The sequence below is a fragment of the Tupaia chinensis genome, unplaced genomic scaffold (assembly GCF_000334495.1).
Source record: "Tupaia chinensis unplaced genomic scaffold, TupChi_1.0 Scaffold000532_1, whole genome shotgun sequence".
Taxonomy (NCBI): domain Eukaryota; kingdom Metazoa; phylum Chordata; class Mammalia; order Scandentia; family Tupaiidae; genus Tupaia; species Tupaia belangeri.
Genome location: NW_006160045.1, coordinates 7,246,009 through 7,264,643, shown reverse-complemented (window position 1 = coordinate 7,264,643; position 18,635 = coordinate 7,246,009). Strand labels below are relative to the sequence as shown.

The following is an 18,635-nucleotide window of genomic DNA, read 5'->3' as shown; positions in this document are numbered from 1 at the left end:
CAGGAATGAGATGGTGTCTCAGAGAGCTCTTTGCAAGGAGAGGTCAGAGAGGAAAGGTCAACAGGAAAATGTTCTCACAGAGCCTGCGGGCCCTCGTGTCAGAGGGTGTGGACGGCCTGGCGTCTTTCTCAGTCTCAGTTTAGCACATGAGGGCCAGGAAAGGATCCTGGGACACCGCCCCGGGGGATGGAAGAGGCCGGGTAGGCTCCCTGGCAGCAGCGGGTGGTGGCAGAACTGGGCTCCCAAGGCTTTCCCCTCGGTCAGGCGCCCCTGCACCTGCGTTGATCCTGGTGCGCGGCCTCCGTCGGCCTCTGGCCTTCCGCCGGGTGACTGCCCATTTTGGATGTGCCTGCGTGCCACCCCGGGACCTGCAGGGACTAGTTAGCGCTCCGGGAGGGGCGCTCGTGTATCTCTGTGTGGGCAGAGTAGCCACTAATGGCATCCCACACGGGGTGCGCGTCTGCCCGCTCCTCCATTGCTGTGGTCACACCCTCCTGGTCAACTCCTCCTGAAGGAGAGCAAGAGCCACCGAGGCCTGGCGGGGGGCCTCTGCCCGTAGGCAGACCGAGTGCTCCGGATCTGTGTGGCTCCCGGTGAGAGCCCAAAGTCTCGTCCAAGGGCACGCATCCTGAAGGAGGGTGGTGATCCTGCAAGCGCCCTGATGCTTGTAAACGGCAGGGTTTTCATTTGCGTATTAAACGTGTTTGGGGGATTTTGAGTTTATTTCACGTCATGCAGATGCCTCCTGGTGCAGCCGATCACTGGTACTCGGGGCCTCCCTGGAGGGGGTTTGCATCGAGTATCGGGGTAGTGAATTATGGGTCATGCTGGGATTGTGGTGTGCTGGAAGCAGGGCTTTTGAGACCCGATTTTTGAAACCCAGAAGGTGGGGAAAGTCCTTGCAAGGCATTTCCTTGTGGTGGTTGTTCCCTCTCCCTGTGTTCTGCTTCTCTGAGGGCAGAGACTCCCTTGCAGGAAAGAACCTGGTGCTGATAAGGGTGTGAAGGGCTCGCTTTGTACAGGAGGGGAGGTCTGGGTACAGGCCCTGCACGGTAAGTAAATAACACTTGTCAAAAGGGGGTGGGTGCGGGGTGCGGCCGCGGTTACGAAATATGCAGCCACGCGCTGATCTGCCCGTGAAGAGAGACCATGTCTATAGCAACGTCTGTTTATCAGCAGACTGCGTAAGCAGCCTGTGCTTATTGATTTGAGAAAAACAGGTTTTGCCTCGCCATACCTGAGGACATAAGTTAGTGTAGCGTTGTCTCCATGTGACTGGGACCGTTCTTCCGGAGCTTCCTGGCTCTGGCTCTGGCCACCTCTGCTGCACAGAGCTGGGGCCACCATCTGCGGTGAGACTGGCTCCAGCCGGGAGTTCACTGGTGTGTGGCGTGTGACTGTGTGTGTGTGGGAAGGCATACCCAGTGATTTTTGAATGTGTGCTTTTTCTAAATTACTTATTTGCTTTTTTTTTTTCTTTGAGAGGTTTTGCCTTAGGGCACATGCGCTCACCAAAGGGAGAGATAGAGAGACTGAGATCCCCAGGGGTACGGCCACACCACAGTCTCTTCTCCTCCTGGGATCTTGGGCGCACGCATGCACACACACACACACACACACACACACACATACCCCAGCGTGATTTTCAAGCTACCAGATCTGGGTCTCGAACCATGGTCAGCCATGTGGGAGTCCAGCAATGTAACCACTATGCCATTTGTTGGCCCTTCATTTGCTATTTTTGAAAGTAGGATATGCAAACTAAAAAAGTTAAGGAAATACTGAAAGAGATGGTTGTTACTCATAGCTCTCAAATGCAAAGTTTTGGTTGGTTAACTTAGCATGTTTTCCCTGCTATGAATTATTTTGATTTTTTTTAAAAACATCGTAAATTGGGTGTGAGTTCAGCCTGTCCCAGCCAGGTGTTGTGTCAACATAGTTAGAAATCAGAAGAGCTAGGGTTGGGCTCTGGGGACTCCCAGTCCTGCCTCACTGACATGCAGGCCCTGAAACTGGTCTTGTAAATGGAACTCCCGTCAGTGCCGTGGGCCAGGCGAGCTAAATCGGTTCCCCAAATCACTTACGAGGGTAAATTAGCCAAAAAATCGCCTACTGACTCTGCTCTCATGAGACTTCTGTATATGGTTATGATAACTTGGCCGGAAAATTCGAGCTGCATTAGTTTTAAGCCTGAAAACAAAGTCTGAATTAAATAGGGCTTAGCAGGAAGCTCTGTGGAAAATCTGAGCTCAGGTCCCGGGCGAGTGAGGTTTGGAATGATCGGGGTTGGCAGCCCAAGGTGAACACTCCTGTTTCGGTTTTCTGGCTTAGATTAGGTGAGCCAGGGCAAGGCCGTTCCCGGGGACTCCTGGGGCAGTGCGGTGTGCCAGATGCCACCACCAAGGGGCCTTCTGAAGTAGATGTGGCCACCATTGCTTGTCTGGGATGTCACTCCCTAAAATCTCCCTCCCTGGGGTCTAGTGGGCCTCAGTGAGTGCTTGCCCCTGGACTCGAGGGTGCTGAGTGAGCGTGTCGGTGTGAGTCGGGATCGGCATGGGACTGCGGCTGTGGAGTCGATGAGAGCTGGCACCAGTGGCTTTCTGTTTTCGTATTTCTTTCTTTCTTTTTTCTTTTTAAAGAATTATTTTAACTTTATTTATTTAATTTGGACAAGAGAGGGATAGAGTGAGAGAGAGTGAGAGCAAGAGTGAGAGAGAGTAAGAAAGCAAACCTCCAGGTCCAGGACTCACACCATAGTCAGCCACGTGGGAGTCCAGCGCCAGGCCCTTGCTTTTCTTTAAAGCACTTCCATGGGGATGGTCACACTGTAATCCCTTCTCCATTTCTCCCTCTTGGGATTTTAGGTGCACACATATACCCGGCACCTCACAATGGCCATGTGGGATCCAGTCACCTTAACCACCGGCCAGCACGACCAGTAGCACTTGAGCTCTGAGTGGCGGCAGAGAGTGGCTGCAGAGTCGAGACCTGGCACCCGTGGTACCTGAGGTCTGATTCCATGCCTTCCTCCCGACGTTTAGTCTGTGGGGCTCACCCTTGCTTATCGCCATGGAGTGCAGGTGTGCGGAGCTGAGCCCCGGGTGTGAAATGGCACCCAGGGCAGGGCCGAGCCAGCTCCCTGCCTTCCTCTGCTCCTTTCACGGGTGTGGTCACCCCCCTCCCCCAGACCTCCCTGGCTTCAGCCAGGGTGCAGGCTGTCGTTTGTGCCTGAGCAGGGCCCTGTCCCTGTGGAGGTGCCTCGGGGTGGCCGAGCACTAGGGGAAGCAGTGAGGTGCCAGCACAGAGCAGGCGAGGGTTGGGGCTGACCCCAGGGCCCCCACTCAGGGCCTGCAGGACCTTGGCCAGTTAGTTACCCTTTCCGGTTTTGGGTTTTCTCATTTATAAATAGGCTCAGTAATAGATCTGTCATCGGGTCCTTTATAAAGATTAGAATGTAGGTCAGCACAGCCTGTGGTAGCTGCCACGTTTGAGGGTCAGAGTATGGATGTTCCCCCAGGGTGGATAATGGCAGCACCAGGCTCCTGGGCATTAGTGGGGTCTCCAACTCTCACAATTCCTCTCCTCTCCTTCATTCTTTATTAGAGTTTATTGATATAATTGTACACTCAATTCTCCTTTTGCATAGAAGTAGCTTTATCTCATTCTCAGCAGCTGAGCTGGTCCCTGTAAGAATCCCCTGAGCAGCTAGGCCCTCTCCCTGGAGGGCTGCGGGAGGGAGCCTCGCGGCTCCAGAAGTCCCCGGGGTTCCTTGCTGGGGACCGTGCCAGTGCTTTGTGTGGCCCTGCCCAGCTGTGCTTCTGTCAGAGTGATGCTAAGCTAGATCTCCCGCGCTCTGTGTGATCGTCCTCCCTCTTGCCGGCCATGCCTGTGTCCAGGGCGTGCCAGGCCCTTCATGAAGGTCCCTGGTTTGGTGCTGTCCTGCTCCTCTCCTCTCAGGTGTCTGGTCTTCCTGACTCTGGACAAGAGCAGACACCTTCTCTGCACAGCAGGCCTGCCAGCTCCCCTGCACTGGCCAGAGTGCTCCCAGGACGCTTCTCCAAGTCTCCTGCAGTCCTTTCTTCTCTGCTTTTTCAGTCTGCAGTGTGACAGGCCGAACCCCGAGTACCCTGTGTGTAGTGGCTTGACCTCTCTGACCCTGGCCCACATGAAGAAACGCATTCTACGCTCTGACCCAATAGAGAGACGAGAGAAAGGGAAGTGATGCCTGCAGTGAGGGAAGCCAGCGGCGGTCCTGCCTGCCCAGCGCCCTGCAGCTTCCTTTTCTGCTCTGCACCGCGTTGCCAACACTTGGTTCTGACGCTGGTCAGGCTCTTCCATGTGGGCTGCACTGTGGGTCTGGACCACAGCTCTAAAGCACTGGCTGGCGACTAGAGGAAGCATGGGGGCAGAGGAGGGGCTGACCCTGGGCAGTTAGGCTGGGGCCTGGTTGTCCTGGGCCTGTGGTTGCCTTCAGAGGCCACACTGGGCCTAGTAAGCACAGGTAGGAAGGCGCAAGCAGGAAGATACAGGCAGCCCCAGGCACTGGGGGCTCAGGCTGGGGCAGCACTGCCATGGGCGGTACCTGGGGCCCTGCAGGGAGCTGTCAGGGAATGGGGTGCTGTCATCCAGGGCAGTCTGGGCCCAGAAGAAAGAGTACTAAGGGGCCGCACACCCAATTCCGATCCTGGTTCTGGTGCTGCCTCAGGTTTTCACAGGGTGTCTGTGAGGTCCATGTGAGGGACGTGTGATGGCTGCAAGCACTGTCCTACCGACTCAGCAGAGTTTAATTCTGCTCGTGCTCTGGAGTGCCAGGAGCCCCAGAGTCCAGCGAGCCCAGGCCCTTTTCTCTGTATCAGCCTGGAGCATAAGGAAAGATGGATGGAAAAACCAACCAGCTAGTCCCCTCTGCCCAGAGCTTGGCATGGAGTCAGTGTGAGCTTGGGCAAGGTGTGGATCCTTCTTCCCTGATTGAGCCTCCTCTCTTCCAGCCCTGAAGAATGGCTGCCATGTTGGGGGACGCCATTATGGTGGCTAAGGGCCTTGCCAAGCTGACCCAGGTGGCTGTAGAAACCCACCTGCAGCGCCTGGGCTTCGGTGGGGAGCTCATCATGGCTGCCAGGGCCCTGCAGTCCTCCGCCGCAGAGCAGCTTGGCATGTTCTTTGGGAAGGCGCAGGTAAGGAGGGGTGCTGGTGGGAAGGGGGTACCTCCAGGGAGTGTGACCGTGGGCATTAATCTTGTGATCAGGGTGAGAGCCCACTGGCCAGTGTGTCCACCCTCTGCCCATGGCAGGGCAGGGGCCCTGTGTGAGCTGTGGCTGCTGGAATAGAATACCCTGGACCAGGCAGCGTGAGCAAAGCACGTTCACTTCTTACACTTCTAGAGGCTGGTCCGTCCACAGTGTGTTGGTTCATAGATGGCTGTCCTTTCACTGTCCTCAATGGCAGAAAGATGGTAGGAGTTCTCTGAGGTCTCTTTTATGAGGGCCCTACTCGCATTCATGAGACTTCACCCTTATGACGTAATTACCCCTAAAGGTCACCTCCAAACACCATCACACTGGGGGTTAGGTTTCAGGAGATGGAGTTCAGGGACACATGCATGTGCAGGCCATAGCAGAGGTCATGGGTCGCTCAGCCTGATTCAGCCTGTGAGGCTCTTCCTGCCTGCTGGGCCTCACTTTGCTCCATTTTGCTGAAGGTCTCAGCTCCTGGCTTGGGGTCCATGCTCCTTTCCAGGGTGGCAGCTGCCACAGCCTTGCCACAGGCAGCTTCACTTCCAGCTTCCCTCCTGTCCCTCATGCTGCCTGGAGGAGAAGGCAACCTTTTGTACCGAGGCTCAGATACTTCTCTTACATCCAAGGGATGTTTTTAAGCAAACACGAGTGTCGGAGCCCCATGCCATGGTGTCACCATGCACAGTTGTCAGCAACTCTCCTGATAGTCCGAGGGATGAGAGGGTTGTGTGTGTGTGTGTGCCCTGCTTCCTCACTGCTTCCATCTGACTGGTTGGCTGGTCCCCTGGGCAAAGGTTACAGCTCCTCCATGGCTTGAGGCCTTGGGGAGTCTCTGGTTTAGGGTCCTCAGACCCTGCCCCTGCTCTCTGAGGGTCCAGTGACGATGGCTGCAGTGTCGCCCAAACATGCATCCACTTTACCTTTCAGAAGTCTTTACACCTGTGCTCTCATCCCAGCCTCACTGCAGTCCTGGGGTTGGGCAGACAGAGAAACAGACTCAGCAGTTGGCTCTGTGGTTCCTGAGTGACAGGATCATAATTCTTCTCCTACTCCCAGCCAGCACTGTTCTTGCCCTTCTTCTACCGAGACTGTGGCCTGGGCATCCTCATTGGTGCCTTTCCTAGTGAAGAGCCATCACCTTTCCGTTGAGCAGTTTACCTGCAGAGCACCACAAGGCGGGGCTGCCCAGGCCACCCAGGCCCACCTGGGGTGGCAGAGCGTAACAGCCCCGTAGCCTTCTCCATAAGGGCGAGAGTGACCTCCTGCTCAGGTTCTCCCTCTGCTGCCCTCAGACACAGCTGGGCCTCAGTGTCTGAACAGAGACAGTGCCATGGCCCAGCAGCCACTCAGAGGCAGGAGGGGAGGATGACCTACCACCATGGAAGAGGCACCTGAGCTGGGGCCACCTCCAGTTTGTCCGTTCACTCCCCAAGTACTCAGTTTGTCAGTGTCTCCCTGTCCCTCCAGGGGACAAAGGTCCATGGGTCTCAGAACCTGCCACCCTCTAGCTCCTTGAGGGGATGGTTCGTATACTGCTTCAGCAACACTTGCCGGGTCCGGGTCTCATGAGGCACAGGGGACCCTTCACTGCTGTTCTGGTCTGTCGTGTTAACAGAAATACCTGAGTCTGGGTGACTTACAAAGGGTAGGGGTTAATTACATCGTGGTTTTAGAGGTCCAAGGCCACAGGGCCACACCTGGGGAGGGTCTTTCTGGTGGCTAACATGGTGGGGTGGCACTTGGTGAGACGGCAAGAACTACGTCTGTGTCGTGTCTGTCCTGGACTTTCTCCCTTAAGAAGGTGCCAGGAATCAGCCTTGGTGGTCCCACCCTATTCACCACCCAGGGACGCTACCTCCTAATCCAAAGCTGGATTACGTTTCCTCTACTACCTTCACAAAACAACCAAATCCATCACATGAACTTCTAGGGGACAGTCCAACCATAGCAGTGCCCTTGGGGTCCCATGGAACAGGCGATGCAGGGCAAGGTAGCCCCAGTGGTGTAGGGTGGACGGAGGGGCCCTGCCCAGACTCTCTCACTCAGGGGCTTCCCTGGCCGTATGAGAGGTGCCCGGTGAATGTGAATGCAGTTTATTTCTACTCTGAGAGAAGTGCTGTCAGGTGGCCTGTGGGTGGCCAGCAGGGCGAGCCTTAGCTCTGAATCCCTGCTCTGCCCCTTGCCGGCTGGGGGCCTTTATCAGTCATGGCTGCACTCTCACCCTCAGTTTCCCATTCACAAAACGACAGTGGTAGTCTGTCTCCCTCCTCCCACACGAGGGCGGGGCTCACCTCTTCGGATCCTGATGTGTTTGAAAAGCAAGCATGAGGGGCTGGCAGGTGGCATGGTGGTCAAGGTGCTGGGCTTCCACATGGCTGACAATGGTTTGAGTCTTGGACCTAGCGGCTTACTTACACTTTCTCTCTCTCTCTTTCCTTCTCTCATCAAATTAAAAATAAAATAAAATAAAATAAATAAATAATAAATAAATATTTAAAAATAAAAAAGAAAAGAAAATCAAGTATGAGGGACCAGTAGAAGACGTAATAGTTACATTGTTGGACTCCAATGTGGTCGACCACTGTTCAAGACCTGGTGGCTTAAAACTCATGCCGGGTGTGTGTGTGTGTGTGTGTGTGTGTGTGTGTGTATGTATGAGAAGAGAAGAAGGATTGCGGCGTGGCCATCCCCCTAGGGGGTGATTTCTCACTTTCTGTCTGTGAGCGCATGCACCCTCTAGCAAAAATCTCTTAAAAAATAAAACAAAACGAAACAGAAAAGCAAGTGTGAGAGGGCTTTGGCTTTCCTGCTGGGTTTCGTTTTTAGAAGCTTTTTGCCATAGGGCGTGCACACTCACTGGAGAGAGACGGAGAGGGACATATCCCTCAGGGGCATGGCCACCTCGCAATCCCTTCTCCCGGGATTTTGGGTAGGTACACTCATGCGCCTGGCATGATTTGGAAGCCACTGGGTCTGGAACTTACACCACGATCAGCCATGTGGGAGCCTAGCACAGTAACTACGATGCTACCTGCGGGGCCCCATCGCCTTCAGTTTTGCACACCTGCAGGCAGCATGGCCATGAGGATGTAATCCACTTCGGTGGACCGGGGATTTGGGCCCTGACCTGCCTTTAGGAGTTGGCGCTGTTCTAATCAGAGCCTGTGTGGCACCGTGTCCCTGGCCCTGTCTGTGGCCCCACAGGACTCTGCGACTGTGGGAGCCCTATTTTCAGAAGAGGGAATAGAGGGGAGTCAGTAAGTTACTAATGGTCACTACTGGCTCAGAAGTAGGACCTGGCCTGAAGGGCAGGTCTCAGTGGCCTTTTATAAAGGAAACACGGTGTGTCCTCTGCCCTTCCCCTTCCCCGTATGGGACAGCAGGGTGACGGGGAAACACATGCAGTGCCAGCTGGCCCGTTTGTGTGTGCCTGCCCTTCCCTGGCCTTTACCAATATGTTTACCTCTCAGAACTTTCCCATGTTTACCCTGGATCACCCTCCCCAGGGCCCTGGAGGCCTCTCCTTGGCCTTGACTTACAGGTAAGGAAGTTGCCCGGGGCAGTGTTGTCACCTGCTCTGGCCCTGGCTGGGCATGCAGTAGGTGCCCAGTGACCTGCCCAGAAAGAGCAGGGCTGAACCTTTGGAGGAGGGAGAGGGTGGGCTGGTGGTGGTGTGGCCCTCCGTAGCAGAAGGGACTTGGAGGGGCTCTGGGCTCTTCTCTGCTCCTCTCATTCTGGCCTTCGCTCCCTGCAGGGTCAGGAGAAACCAGAAGAGCCTTATGCCGAGGGCTTCGATGACCTGGAAGCAGAGTCCCACTTCTCTGGGCCAGAGGCAGAGGGAGCCTCCACGGACTTCTCTGCAGCTGCCGCCCCTGACCAGTCGCCCATGGGCCATGGCCACAGTGAGGGCCCGGCTCCTGCCTATGCTGCCAGTGGACCCTTTAGGGAAGCTGGGCTCCCGGGCCAGGCTGCCTATCCTGTGGGCAGGGTTAATGGGAGAGTCTTTGCAAATCCCAGAGACTCATTCTCCGCCATGGGCTTCCCACGAAGGTTCTTTCACCAGGACCAGTCCCCTGTGGGGGGCCTCACAGCCGAAGACATTGAGAAGGCCCGGCAGGCCAAGGCGCGCCCTGAAAGCAAGCCCCACAAGCAGATGGTGTGTCCATGAGGGTCCTGCCCTGGGGCGGGGTGTTCCCATTTGCTGTGGTGCTGGCGTCGGTGCCTCCTTCCAGGACTTTCTGGGTGCTGTGGTCTGGGGTTTTAGGAACACAGAGGCCTCTTGGTGCAGCTGCTGCCTCTGGGGGCTGGAGAAGGGATGTGGGTGGGGGCACCATGAACCCCAAAGGTTGGTCCGGTCCCCATCTTCTGATTCCACAAGGTCTCTTTCTTTTCCCCCTCCAGCTCAGTGAGCGGGCTCGGGAGCGGAAGGTGCCAGTTACGCGGATTGGGCGGCTGGCCAACTTCGGAGGTAAGGAGGCTGGTGCTCCTGTGCCACCCCAGCTGCCCTGCCAGTCCTGGCCGGGTGAGCTGAGGCACCTGGGCCTGCCTGGAGGCGGCAGTCGGTGGGGGCTCTGATATCCCAGGGAGGGCATTGGGGAAGCCAGCAGCAGTGGCTGCTCTTGCGTTAGCTGTTGGGGGACTGGACGTTTTCCACGGGTGGAGGATCTGGTTACTGATTCCAGCTCTGCCTCAGCTGACCCCTGTGGTCAGTGATGCCACGCTGTGAGCTGCAGCTTGGACTGCTTGTCAGGGCTCGCTTGGGGACCGTGACTGCAACATCAATAAGAAGCTGAGGCCCTGAGCTGCTGTCATTTAGTCACTTTAATATGCTGTAGTGTCGTGTTAGCTGTACTTTTCTCTGGAGCTTCAAATAGCCACGTGTCCAGTACACTTGTGTTCTCTTTATACGAATTGCGGGATTTCATCGTGAAGGTTTATAGCAGTAGCATCTGCTTTTATCACATTGCATTCTCCTATCTGTTGGTTATTTACTGTACAAAATGTTCCTATTGAAAATACCGGAACCAGCAGTTAGCGTAATGGCTATGTCGCTGGACTCCCACGTAGTCGACCGTGGTTCGTGTCCCGGACCTGGTGGCTTAAAATTCATGCTGGGCATGTGTGCGTGCGTGCCCAAGATCCCAAGAGGAGAATGGAGGAGAAGGGATTGCAGCGTGGCCATCCCCCCTGGGGGGTGATTTCTCGGTGTCTCTCTATCTCTCTCTGTTTGGCAAGCGCACGTGCCCTATAGCGAAACAAACCTCTCCCCAAAAAAAGAAAATACCCTCCCCCTGTAGTGTGCAGTGTTAAATGGGAGTACATGCTTTAAAGCAGCCCTTGTAGGAACTCCAGACAATTTAATAATGAGAGCAAGAGTTTTGGCAGCTTGACTCATACACTGGCCTTGGGCAAGTGGTTATGTGCGAGGCTGTTTGTGACAGGGCTGGTTAGCTTATGACAAGCGGTTCACAAGACCCACTGTCGCGTGTCTGTCTCCTACTGTGCTTGGGCTGGTTTAAAAGAATCCCCTCTGGGACCAGCAGTCAGCGTAATGGCTATGTCGCTGGACTCCCACGTAGCTGACCATGGTTCACGTCCTGGACCCAGTGGCTTAAAACTCACGCCGGGCGCGTGTGCGTGCGAGCCCAAGATCCCGAGAGGAGAATGGAGGAGAAGGGATTGCGGCGTGACCATCCCCTCTGTGGGGTGATTTCTCGCTTTCTATCTCTCTGTCTCTCTCTGTCTGTCTGGTGAGCGCACATGCCCTATAACAAAAACCTCTTAAAAAAAAAAAAAAAGAGAGAGAGAGAGAGAGAAGGAAAAGAATCCCCTCCTACCTACTGTCTGTCAAACATGCAGGCCTCTGCTGCTGCTGCTGCTGCTGCTGCTGTTGTCTTGAGAAACCTGTTCTCATTCAAGACGGCCTCTGAGCAGAGGCACACACACTGCTCCCCAAAAGTCTGGTGTTCTGGGCGCTGGGCTGATGGGGTGTTCTGACGGTGGGTGCTGGGTGCTGCCGGCTGTCTTCCCAATGCACAGAGCACGCCAGGTTGATGGGAGAGCCCTTCTTCCACTGTAAGGTTTTCTTCCATCCCTGCTCTCTTACAGCGTGGCATCTGCTGCTACTTAGCTATTCAAGAATTCAGCTTAAAATACCAGATGTGTTATAACGTAAAGTTATTTCTTTATCTTCCCTTCGTGGATTAGCATTTCAAGCCCTTCCCGGGATCCTGCTTTAGGGGAGCCAGGCTCCCAGGCCAGGCCGCCTACCCCTGGGCAGAGTTAATGGGAGGCTCTTTGAAAACTCCGGAGACTCAGTCTCATGAATGAGTTTAAGAACCACAGTCCTGGGAGCCTGTAGTGGTCCTTGTTCCCCAGAAGAACTGGTGTCCGTCTTTCTCTGCTTTGCACAGTAGCTAGTGATTGGATAATGTTTATTGTTTATGTTTCTTTATATTGTTTCAAATATGGGCTGGAGCTTCTCCTCACTGCCCCATGAATTTGAGGGCAGAAACGACCCTATGTTCACACCTATACAATTTTACATCTCTGTCAACTGCCTCTCCTTCCAGACTCTGGTGAGCCCTGATGGGAATTTGTGTGTTTTAGAGTGGGGGTAATCCTTTCCTGGGAGTCTTTGTGGGAATGGGGAAAGAAAGAGGGGGGATCCTGGAAGCTGTGTTTGGGAAATGTGGTCAGAATGGAAGTCTATTTTTAAAATACAAGAGAACACATGCACTTGTCAGAGAGAAATTGAGAATGAGAAAGCACCACCCCTTTGGGGTGTGATCACTCCACAATCCTTTTTCCTCCATTTTTTCACCCTACCTGGATTTGGGGGCACACACACATGTGTCTGGCATGTTTTTCAAGCCTAAGAAGTGGGACTTGAACCACAGTCAGCCATGTGGGATCTGGCTATGCTACAGGGCCAGCCCCAGGTTGAAAGTCCTGGTGGTGAATTAGCATTTGATAGAGCAGCATGTAGTCCTGGTGAAGCAGGCAGAAGTCAGGCCCTTTGGGTTAGTGGGTTAAAGAAGATGGTGACTGAAGTGGAAGAGGTTATATAGGAAGATGTGTAGAAAAAAGGCAACTTCAGTAAACCAGGATGGTGGGTTATGGGCAGCCAGAGGGATCCTGGGCTGAGGTGAAGAGAAGCCCTAGTCTTGCTGGAGCTTGTACCAGAGAACCCTCTTGAGCGTTCGCTGACAGCCGCCTAGCGCCTGAGCGATCCGCGGGTGTCCGTGCGCTGGAGGCTGCTCACAGCCGTGAGTCAGAGCTGCCCAAGGTGTCGAACAGCTGGTAGGTAATGGGTCAGGCTTGGAGGTAGCAGGGCGGGAGAAAAGATGGGCCAGCTCAGGAGAGAACGTGCTATTCCTACCCCAGAGAGGAATTCTCAGCTTTCTGCCTCACTCAGAAGTTTTCAAACTATAGGCTATGACCCCTTAATGACTGTGAAATCAATTTAGTGGGTCAGGACCAGCATTAAAAAAATTAATGTAATAGAATGGAATCTAACAGAAATGATCACAATTAACGTCACAGACGCTCAGAAAGAACTGCCTACAGTGCAGACAGTTTTGTTCCAGGGGTGTAAATGTACTATGCAGTGTGTTCTTCGTGGCACTGGGAAATGCGTGGTTTAACGGTGGATCCACGCTGAGCTGTCCAGATGGTTTGAAGCAGTTCTGCTCTGCTTTGCTCTCCTAGAAAACACCATGTGGGTGAGATGTTTTTGAAGTACACACTGTCAGGCTTAGGAAGTTTTTATACTGAAGGTATTAAAGGAAGGGATTGCTCTAAACCTCAGAAAGGCAGGGCTGCTACAGGGACCCAGATACGTATTTGCAGGGGTGAGCAGCAGATACTCAGTTGTGAGGAGGTAGAAGGTAGGGGCTTTCTCGGTTCAATGGCTTATTTATTGCAGAAATGGAGACAAGAGTCCCAAGTCCAGTATGGCTATAATACTGTGGGTGGGTGATCTGTGGATACTAGATTTTGTTAAAGAATGGTGTGAGGGGACAGCAGATGGCCTCATGGTTAAGGTGCTGGGCTCTCACGTGGCCAACCACAGTTTGAGTCTCGGACCTGGTGGTGTGAAAATCACACTGGACACATTTGAGTGCATGCCCAGAATCCCAAGAGAAAGGGAAAGAAGGGATTGTGGTGTGACCATTCTCCCTTTGGAGGTGATTTCTCACTTCCCCTCTCTTTGAATCTCTCTGTCTCTCTCCCTTCTGGTGAGCACAGGTGCCCTAATGACAACCCCCACAACCAAAAAAAAAAAAAAATCGTGGTATAAAAGATAGAGTCTTGCATTGGATTTTGGATCAGAACTGAACTTTATGTTATCATAATGTCTGGGTTATAACTCCAGCCCTGCTTCCTATGTGACCTTCGCATAATTTTAGTTTTATCTTTTGTAAAACGGGTATGGGCATTGACTCCAAGTGGAAAGATTACGGTGACTGTTGTGTGTGTACCTAGACAGAGTTCTGATGTTGGGCGCAGTAATATATGCATTGTCTAGTCTGCTTTGTTACTTACAGCGATCATATCTTTCACAAGTTCTTGGTTTCGTCTATCAGCTTCCATGATTGTGAATCTACCTACTTCTTTTAGTCTGTTGATTTGTGCTTTATATGTTTTGAGGCCATTATTGGCTGCCTACAGATTTAGCATTCTTATCAACTGCTGGAAATGGAAACCTTCATTATTATAAGTTGTCTGAAAAGTCATGATGCATTTTATTTTTTTTAATGGAAAAAGTATGTCACAACTTTTCCAACAACTCAATATGCTATGCCTCTCTTTACCTCTGTGGAAATCTACATCGTCTGATATTATCATAGCTGTGTTTCAGCTTTTGGGAGGTTATATTTATATGGTATTTATTTTCTCTTTCTACTTTCAACTCTTTAATGCCCTTGTATTGGAAGTATATTTTTTGTTAGTAGTCTTTCTAGGTATTGGTTGTGTTTTAAGTATAGATCTATAATCTTAGGTTTATAATGGGAATCTTTAGTCCATTTATGTATAATTAAATTGCTGATATATTGAGGTTTATATCTACTCAGTTTTAGTTTTTTAAATAATTATTTAATTTAATTTATTTACTTTTATTATTCAATTTGACCAGAGAGAGACACACAGAGAGAAAGAGTGAGAGTGAGAAGGCAAGCTACCAGGCCTAGGACTTGAATCATGCGGGAGTCCAGCACCCCAACCACCAGACCACATGCCGGCCCCTAGTTTTAGTTTGTTATTTGATTCATCTGTTATGTTTCCTTTCTTGGTTTCTCTCCTATCTTACCTTCTTTTTTAGTTAATCAAGTACTTCTTTTGCTTTTTTATTTTTTGGCCATAGGGTACATGTGCTTGCCAGAGAGAAACAGAAAAAGAGAGAGAGGGAAAGTGAGAAATCACCCTACCGCACACCCCCAGGGGGATGGCCACACCACAGTCTTCTCCTTCATTCTCCTCTCAGGATTTTGGGCATACAGGCTCACATGCCCAGTGCGTTTTCCAAGCCTCCAAGTCTGGGACTTGAACTATGTAGTTGGCCATGTGGGATCTAGCTGTGCCCTAATGACAACCCCCACAACCAAAAAAAAAAAAAAATCGTGGTATAAAAGATAGAGTCTTGCATTGGATTTTGGATCAGAACTGAACTTTATGTTATCATAATGTCTGGGTTATAACTCCAGCCCTGCTTCCTATGTGACCTTCGCATAATTTTAGTTTTATCTTTTGTAAAACGGGTATGGGCATTGACTCCAAGTGGAAAGATTACGGTGACTGTTGTGTGTGTACCTAGACAGAGTTCTGATGTTGGGCGCAGTAATATATGCATTGTCTAGTCTGCTTTGTTACTTACAGCGATCATATCTTTCACAAGTTCTTGGTTTCGTCTATCAGCTTCCATGATTGTGAATCTACCTACTTCTTTTAGTCTGTTGATTTGTGCTTTATATGTTTTGAGGCCATTATTGGCTGCCTACAGATTTAGCATTCTTATCAACTGCTGGAAATGGAAACCTTCATTATTATAAGTTGTCTGAAAAGTCATGATGCATTTTATTTTTTTTAATGGAAAAAGTATGTCACAACTTTTCCAACAACTCAATATGCTATGCCTCTCTTTACCTCTGTGGAAATCTACATCGTCTGATATTATCATAGCTGTGTTTCAGCTTTTGGGAGGTTATATTTATATGGTATTTATTTTCTCTTTCTACTTTCAACTCTTTAATGCCCTTGTATTGGAAGTATATTTTTTGTTAGTAGTCTTTCTAGGTATTGGTTGTGTTTTAAGTATAGATCTATAATCTTAGGTTTATAATGGGAATCTTTAGTCCATTTATGTATAATTAAATTGCTGATATATTGAGGTTTATATCTACTCAGTTTTAGTTTTTTAAATAATTATTTAATTTAATTTATTTACTTTTATTATTCAATTTGACCAGAGAGAGACACACAGAGAGAAAGAGTGAGAGTGAGAAGGCAAGCTACCAGGCCTAGGACTTGAATCATGCGGGAGTCCAGCACCCCAACCACCAGACCACATGCCGGCCCCTAGTTTTAGTTTGTTATTTGATTCATCTGTTATGTTTCCTTTCTTGGTTTCTCTCCTATCTTACCTTCTTTTTTAGTTAATCAAGTACTTCTTTTGCTTTTTTATTTTTTGGCCATAGGGTACATGTGCTTGCCAGAGAGAAACAGAAAAAGAGAGAGAGGGAAAGTGAGAAATCACCCTACCGCACACCCCCAGGGGGATGGCCACACCACAGTCTTCTCCTTCATTCTCCTCTCAGGATTTTGGGCATACAGGCTCACATGCCCAGTGCGTTTTCCAAGCCTCCAAGTCTGGGACTTGAACTATGTAGTTGGCCATGTGGGATCTAGCTGCCTTAACCTCCATGCTACCTGCTGGCCCAATCAAAGACTTTTTTGTTATACATGTTTTCTTTTAGTTAACTTTTTTGTTTTATACTTCTTTATTTATTTATTTTTTGAGTGGTTACTTTTGAGATTATAGCATGAATCCTTGACTTATTATAATTTAATATAAGTGATTATTTTTACTACCAATACTTTCCTGGTAATGCTCATAGCTTAGAACACTTCAAATCTGTGTATTCCCCTCATTTTTGTATTAATGTGGACGTGTATTTTATTCTACATGTTTATATTTTATACTAAACTATTACGCTATATTAGCCCCCACAAGACATTATTTCTTTGTACAGCCCACATGAATTTAGATTTACCCACATATTTACTCTTTGCATATTTCTTTCTTCCTGCATGTCCATAGTTGTGCGGGTATAATTTATGCCTTTTCCAAAAATTCCCTTCTTTTATAATGCAGTCTGTTTAGTTTCCCAAAGATTCTAATACTCTAGAGGGTAGTCAGCATACAAGCCACAGAGCGCTCAGGGACCATCGTGCCCCTCCCCCTGAACTTTCTAGTCCCCCCTCTCAGTGGTAAAATGAAAAGCAAACAAACATTGGGCTAAGAGACATAGACATGCCACTACCACCAGGTCTTATCACCATATATAATAAATACATTATTGGGTTGGCAGAAAAGTCAAGACACATTTTTGCATAGAAGAACACATAAAAAAACATCATGACCTCTCTGACCCAATACTTATCTTTTTAAAAATAATTATTTAATTAAATTAATGATGATGATGATGATTTTAATTTGCTATAGCAAATGTACACACCCTAGAGAGAGAGAAAAGGCAGGTGAGAACACAGCCACCAGGTCCGGGACTCGAACTGCAATTTGCCATGTGGGAGTCTAGCACCTTAACCACCATGCTACCGGCTGGCCCTGTTATTTATCTCTTTAAGAGGATATTTTTACATTGTAAAAGTACAAGAAACATGCTCCCCAAATACAGGACAATAAGCCGAGTGACTTGTTTCTGTATTTCTTTCTCGTTGCACCATCTTGGTATCTGACCCTGACTGAGACCCACTGCTTGCTGGGGGCCTCACAGAGCCGTCCCACAGTGGCGATGCCCTTGGATCCCTTGGCTGGGGAGGGGGCCTAGAATGGCGTGGGGGAGAAAGTGTCCACCCGCTGTGGCAGCATTGTGTGCTTTGACCTGCCAGTACGATACCGGCTTTGTCGAGAGCTCCAGCTTCCCCTTGAGGAGTGGCCTGACTTACGAGGTCACACACGGCCTTTCTTGCAGCAAGATAGATGTGGTCGACATAGGAGAGCAGTCCTGCACGCTTAGCAGGGCGTGGGCGTCTTTTCTGCTTTCTCAGGAACGTTCTAAGAAAGTCTTTTCTGTATATTAGGCGCTCTGTGCTGCAGGTGAGGGTGGTGGTATGGTCTCCTGTGACAGATGAGGAAGCTGAGCCAGCTCGTCGCCCAGCCGTGTGCTTATTTGCAACAGCCCCAGACTACAGCCTCAGAACTGGCCCTCACGCGCTGGCCCAGTTCTGGGAATGCAGAGCCAGAACCCGAGAACCTGTGAGAACAGGCCACAGGGACTTCCTCCTCACTCCTTCCTGCTCCTCCTCCTCCTATGGTGTGGGCTGCAGCCCCCTCCCCAGGCCCCTCTTCTCCTCTGGGCTGGGGGCAACTGGAGGATGCCAGGTGGCGACAGAGGGGGGCCACTAAATCAGGAAGACTGAAGAGCACCTTGAAACGGAGGGAACTAGGCTGTGCCACTGTCTGGGTGGCCTCTCTTGTCTGAGCGGATCAGAAGGATCGCTGGCCGCGGATGAAAGCGAGGCTCAGAGCAGCGCCTGGCACGCTTGTAGGAAGCGGCGGGGGCTGTGGAGGAGCGTTGTTTTATCCTGAGAGCCGCCTGTGCCCCTTGCTGCTACAGAGAAACTCCCTCCAGCCTCGCTCCGAACCGTCCCCAGAGCTTCTGAACATTGACCCACTCACTCCTGCTCGTAAGCATTTTCATCCAGCCTGCACAGGAAGGGCCCTGGATGTTGGCAGGTGTTTTATTTTTTAGCTCTTCATCCATGGACTGGACGTGCAGAGCAGTGGCTAGGCACTGTACGCTGGGATTGAATTCTGATGGCCAACCGTGGCACGATTTTGGCCTCGAGGCCTGAAGAACACACTGGGTGCCTGTGCATGCCTGTGTGGCCAGAACCCTGACGGGAAGGAGCATGGAGAAGGGATTGCAGCGTGACCATGCCCTGTCAAGGGTGGGCGCGACAGAGAGCGGTGGGGGGGGGGGGCGCCTTCTGTGTCTCTGGTGAATGCACATGCCAGAGGCAATTAGAACAAGTTGTTCATCCACTTCTTTCTGTGAGAGGAGACAGCAACACATATGCAGAGAGGCAGAGAGACAGGCATCCCCGACAGGGTCAGTACTCTGCGATCCCCCAGCCTTAGCGGGGCTGGGTCAACGG

At 51.1% G+C, this 18,635-nt stretch overlaps 1 protein-coding gene across 1 annotated transcript in view; it reads left to right on the top strand.

Moving 5' to 3' along the window:
* Positions 1–18,635, top strand: part of COQ8A (coenzyme Q8A) — a 64,478-nt gene that overhangs the window by 14,836 nt on the left and 31,007 nt on the right. Inside the window, exons 2-4 of the mRNA XM_006157246.3 lie at positions 4,989–5,174; positions 8,989–9,390; positions 9,636–9,702. Coding sequence (XP_006157308.1) covers positions 4,998–5,174; positions 8,989–9,390; positions 9,636–9,702 — 646 coding nt within the window. The 5' untranslated portion in view covers positions 4,989–4,997. The remainder of the gene's footprint in view (positions 1–4,988; positions 5,175–8,988; positions 9,391–9,635; positions 9,703–18,635) is intronic.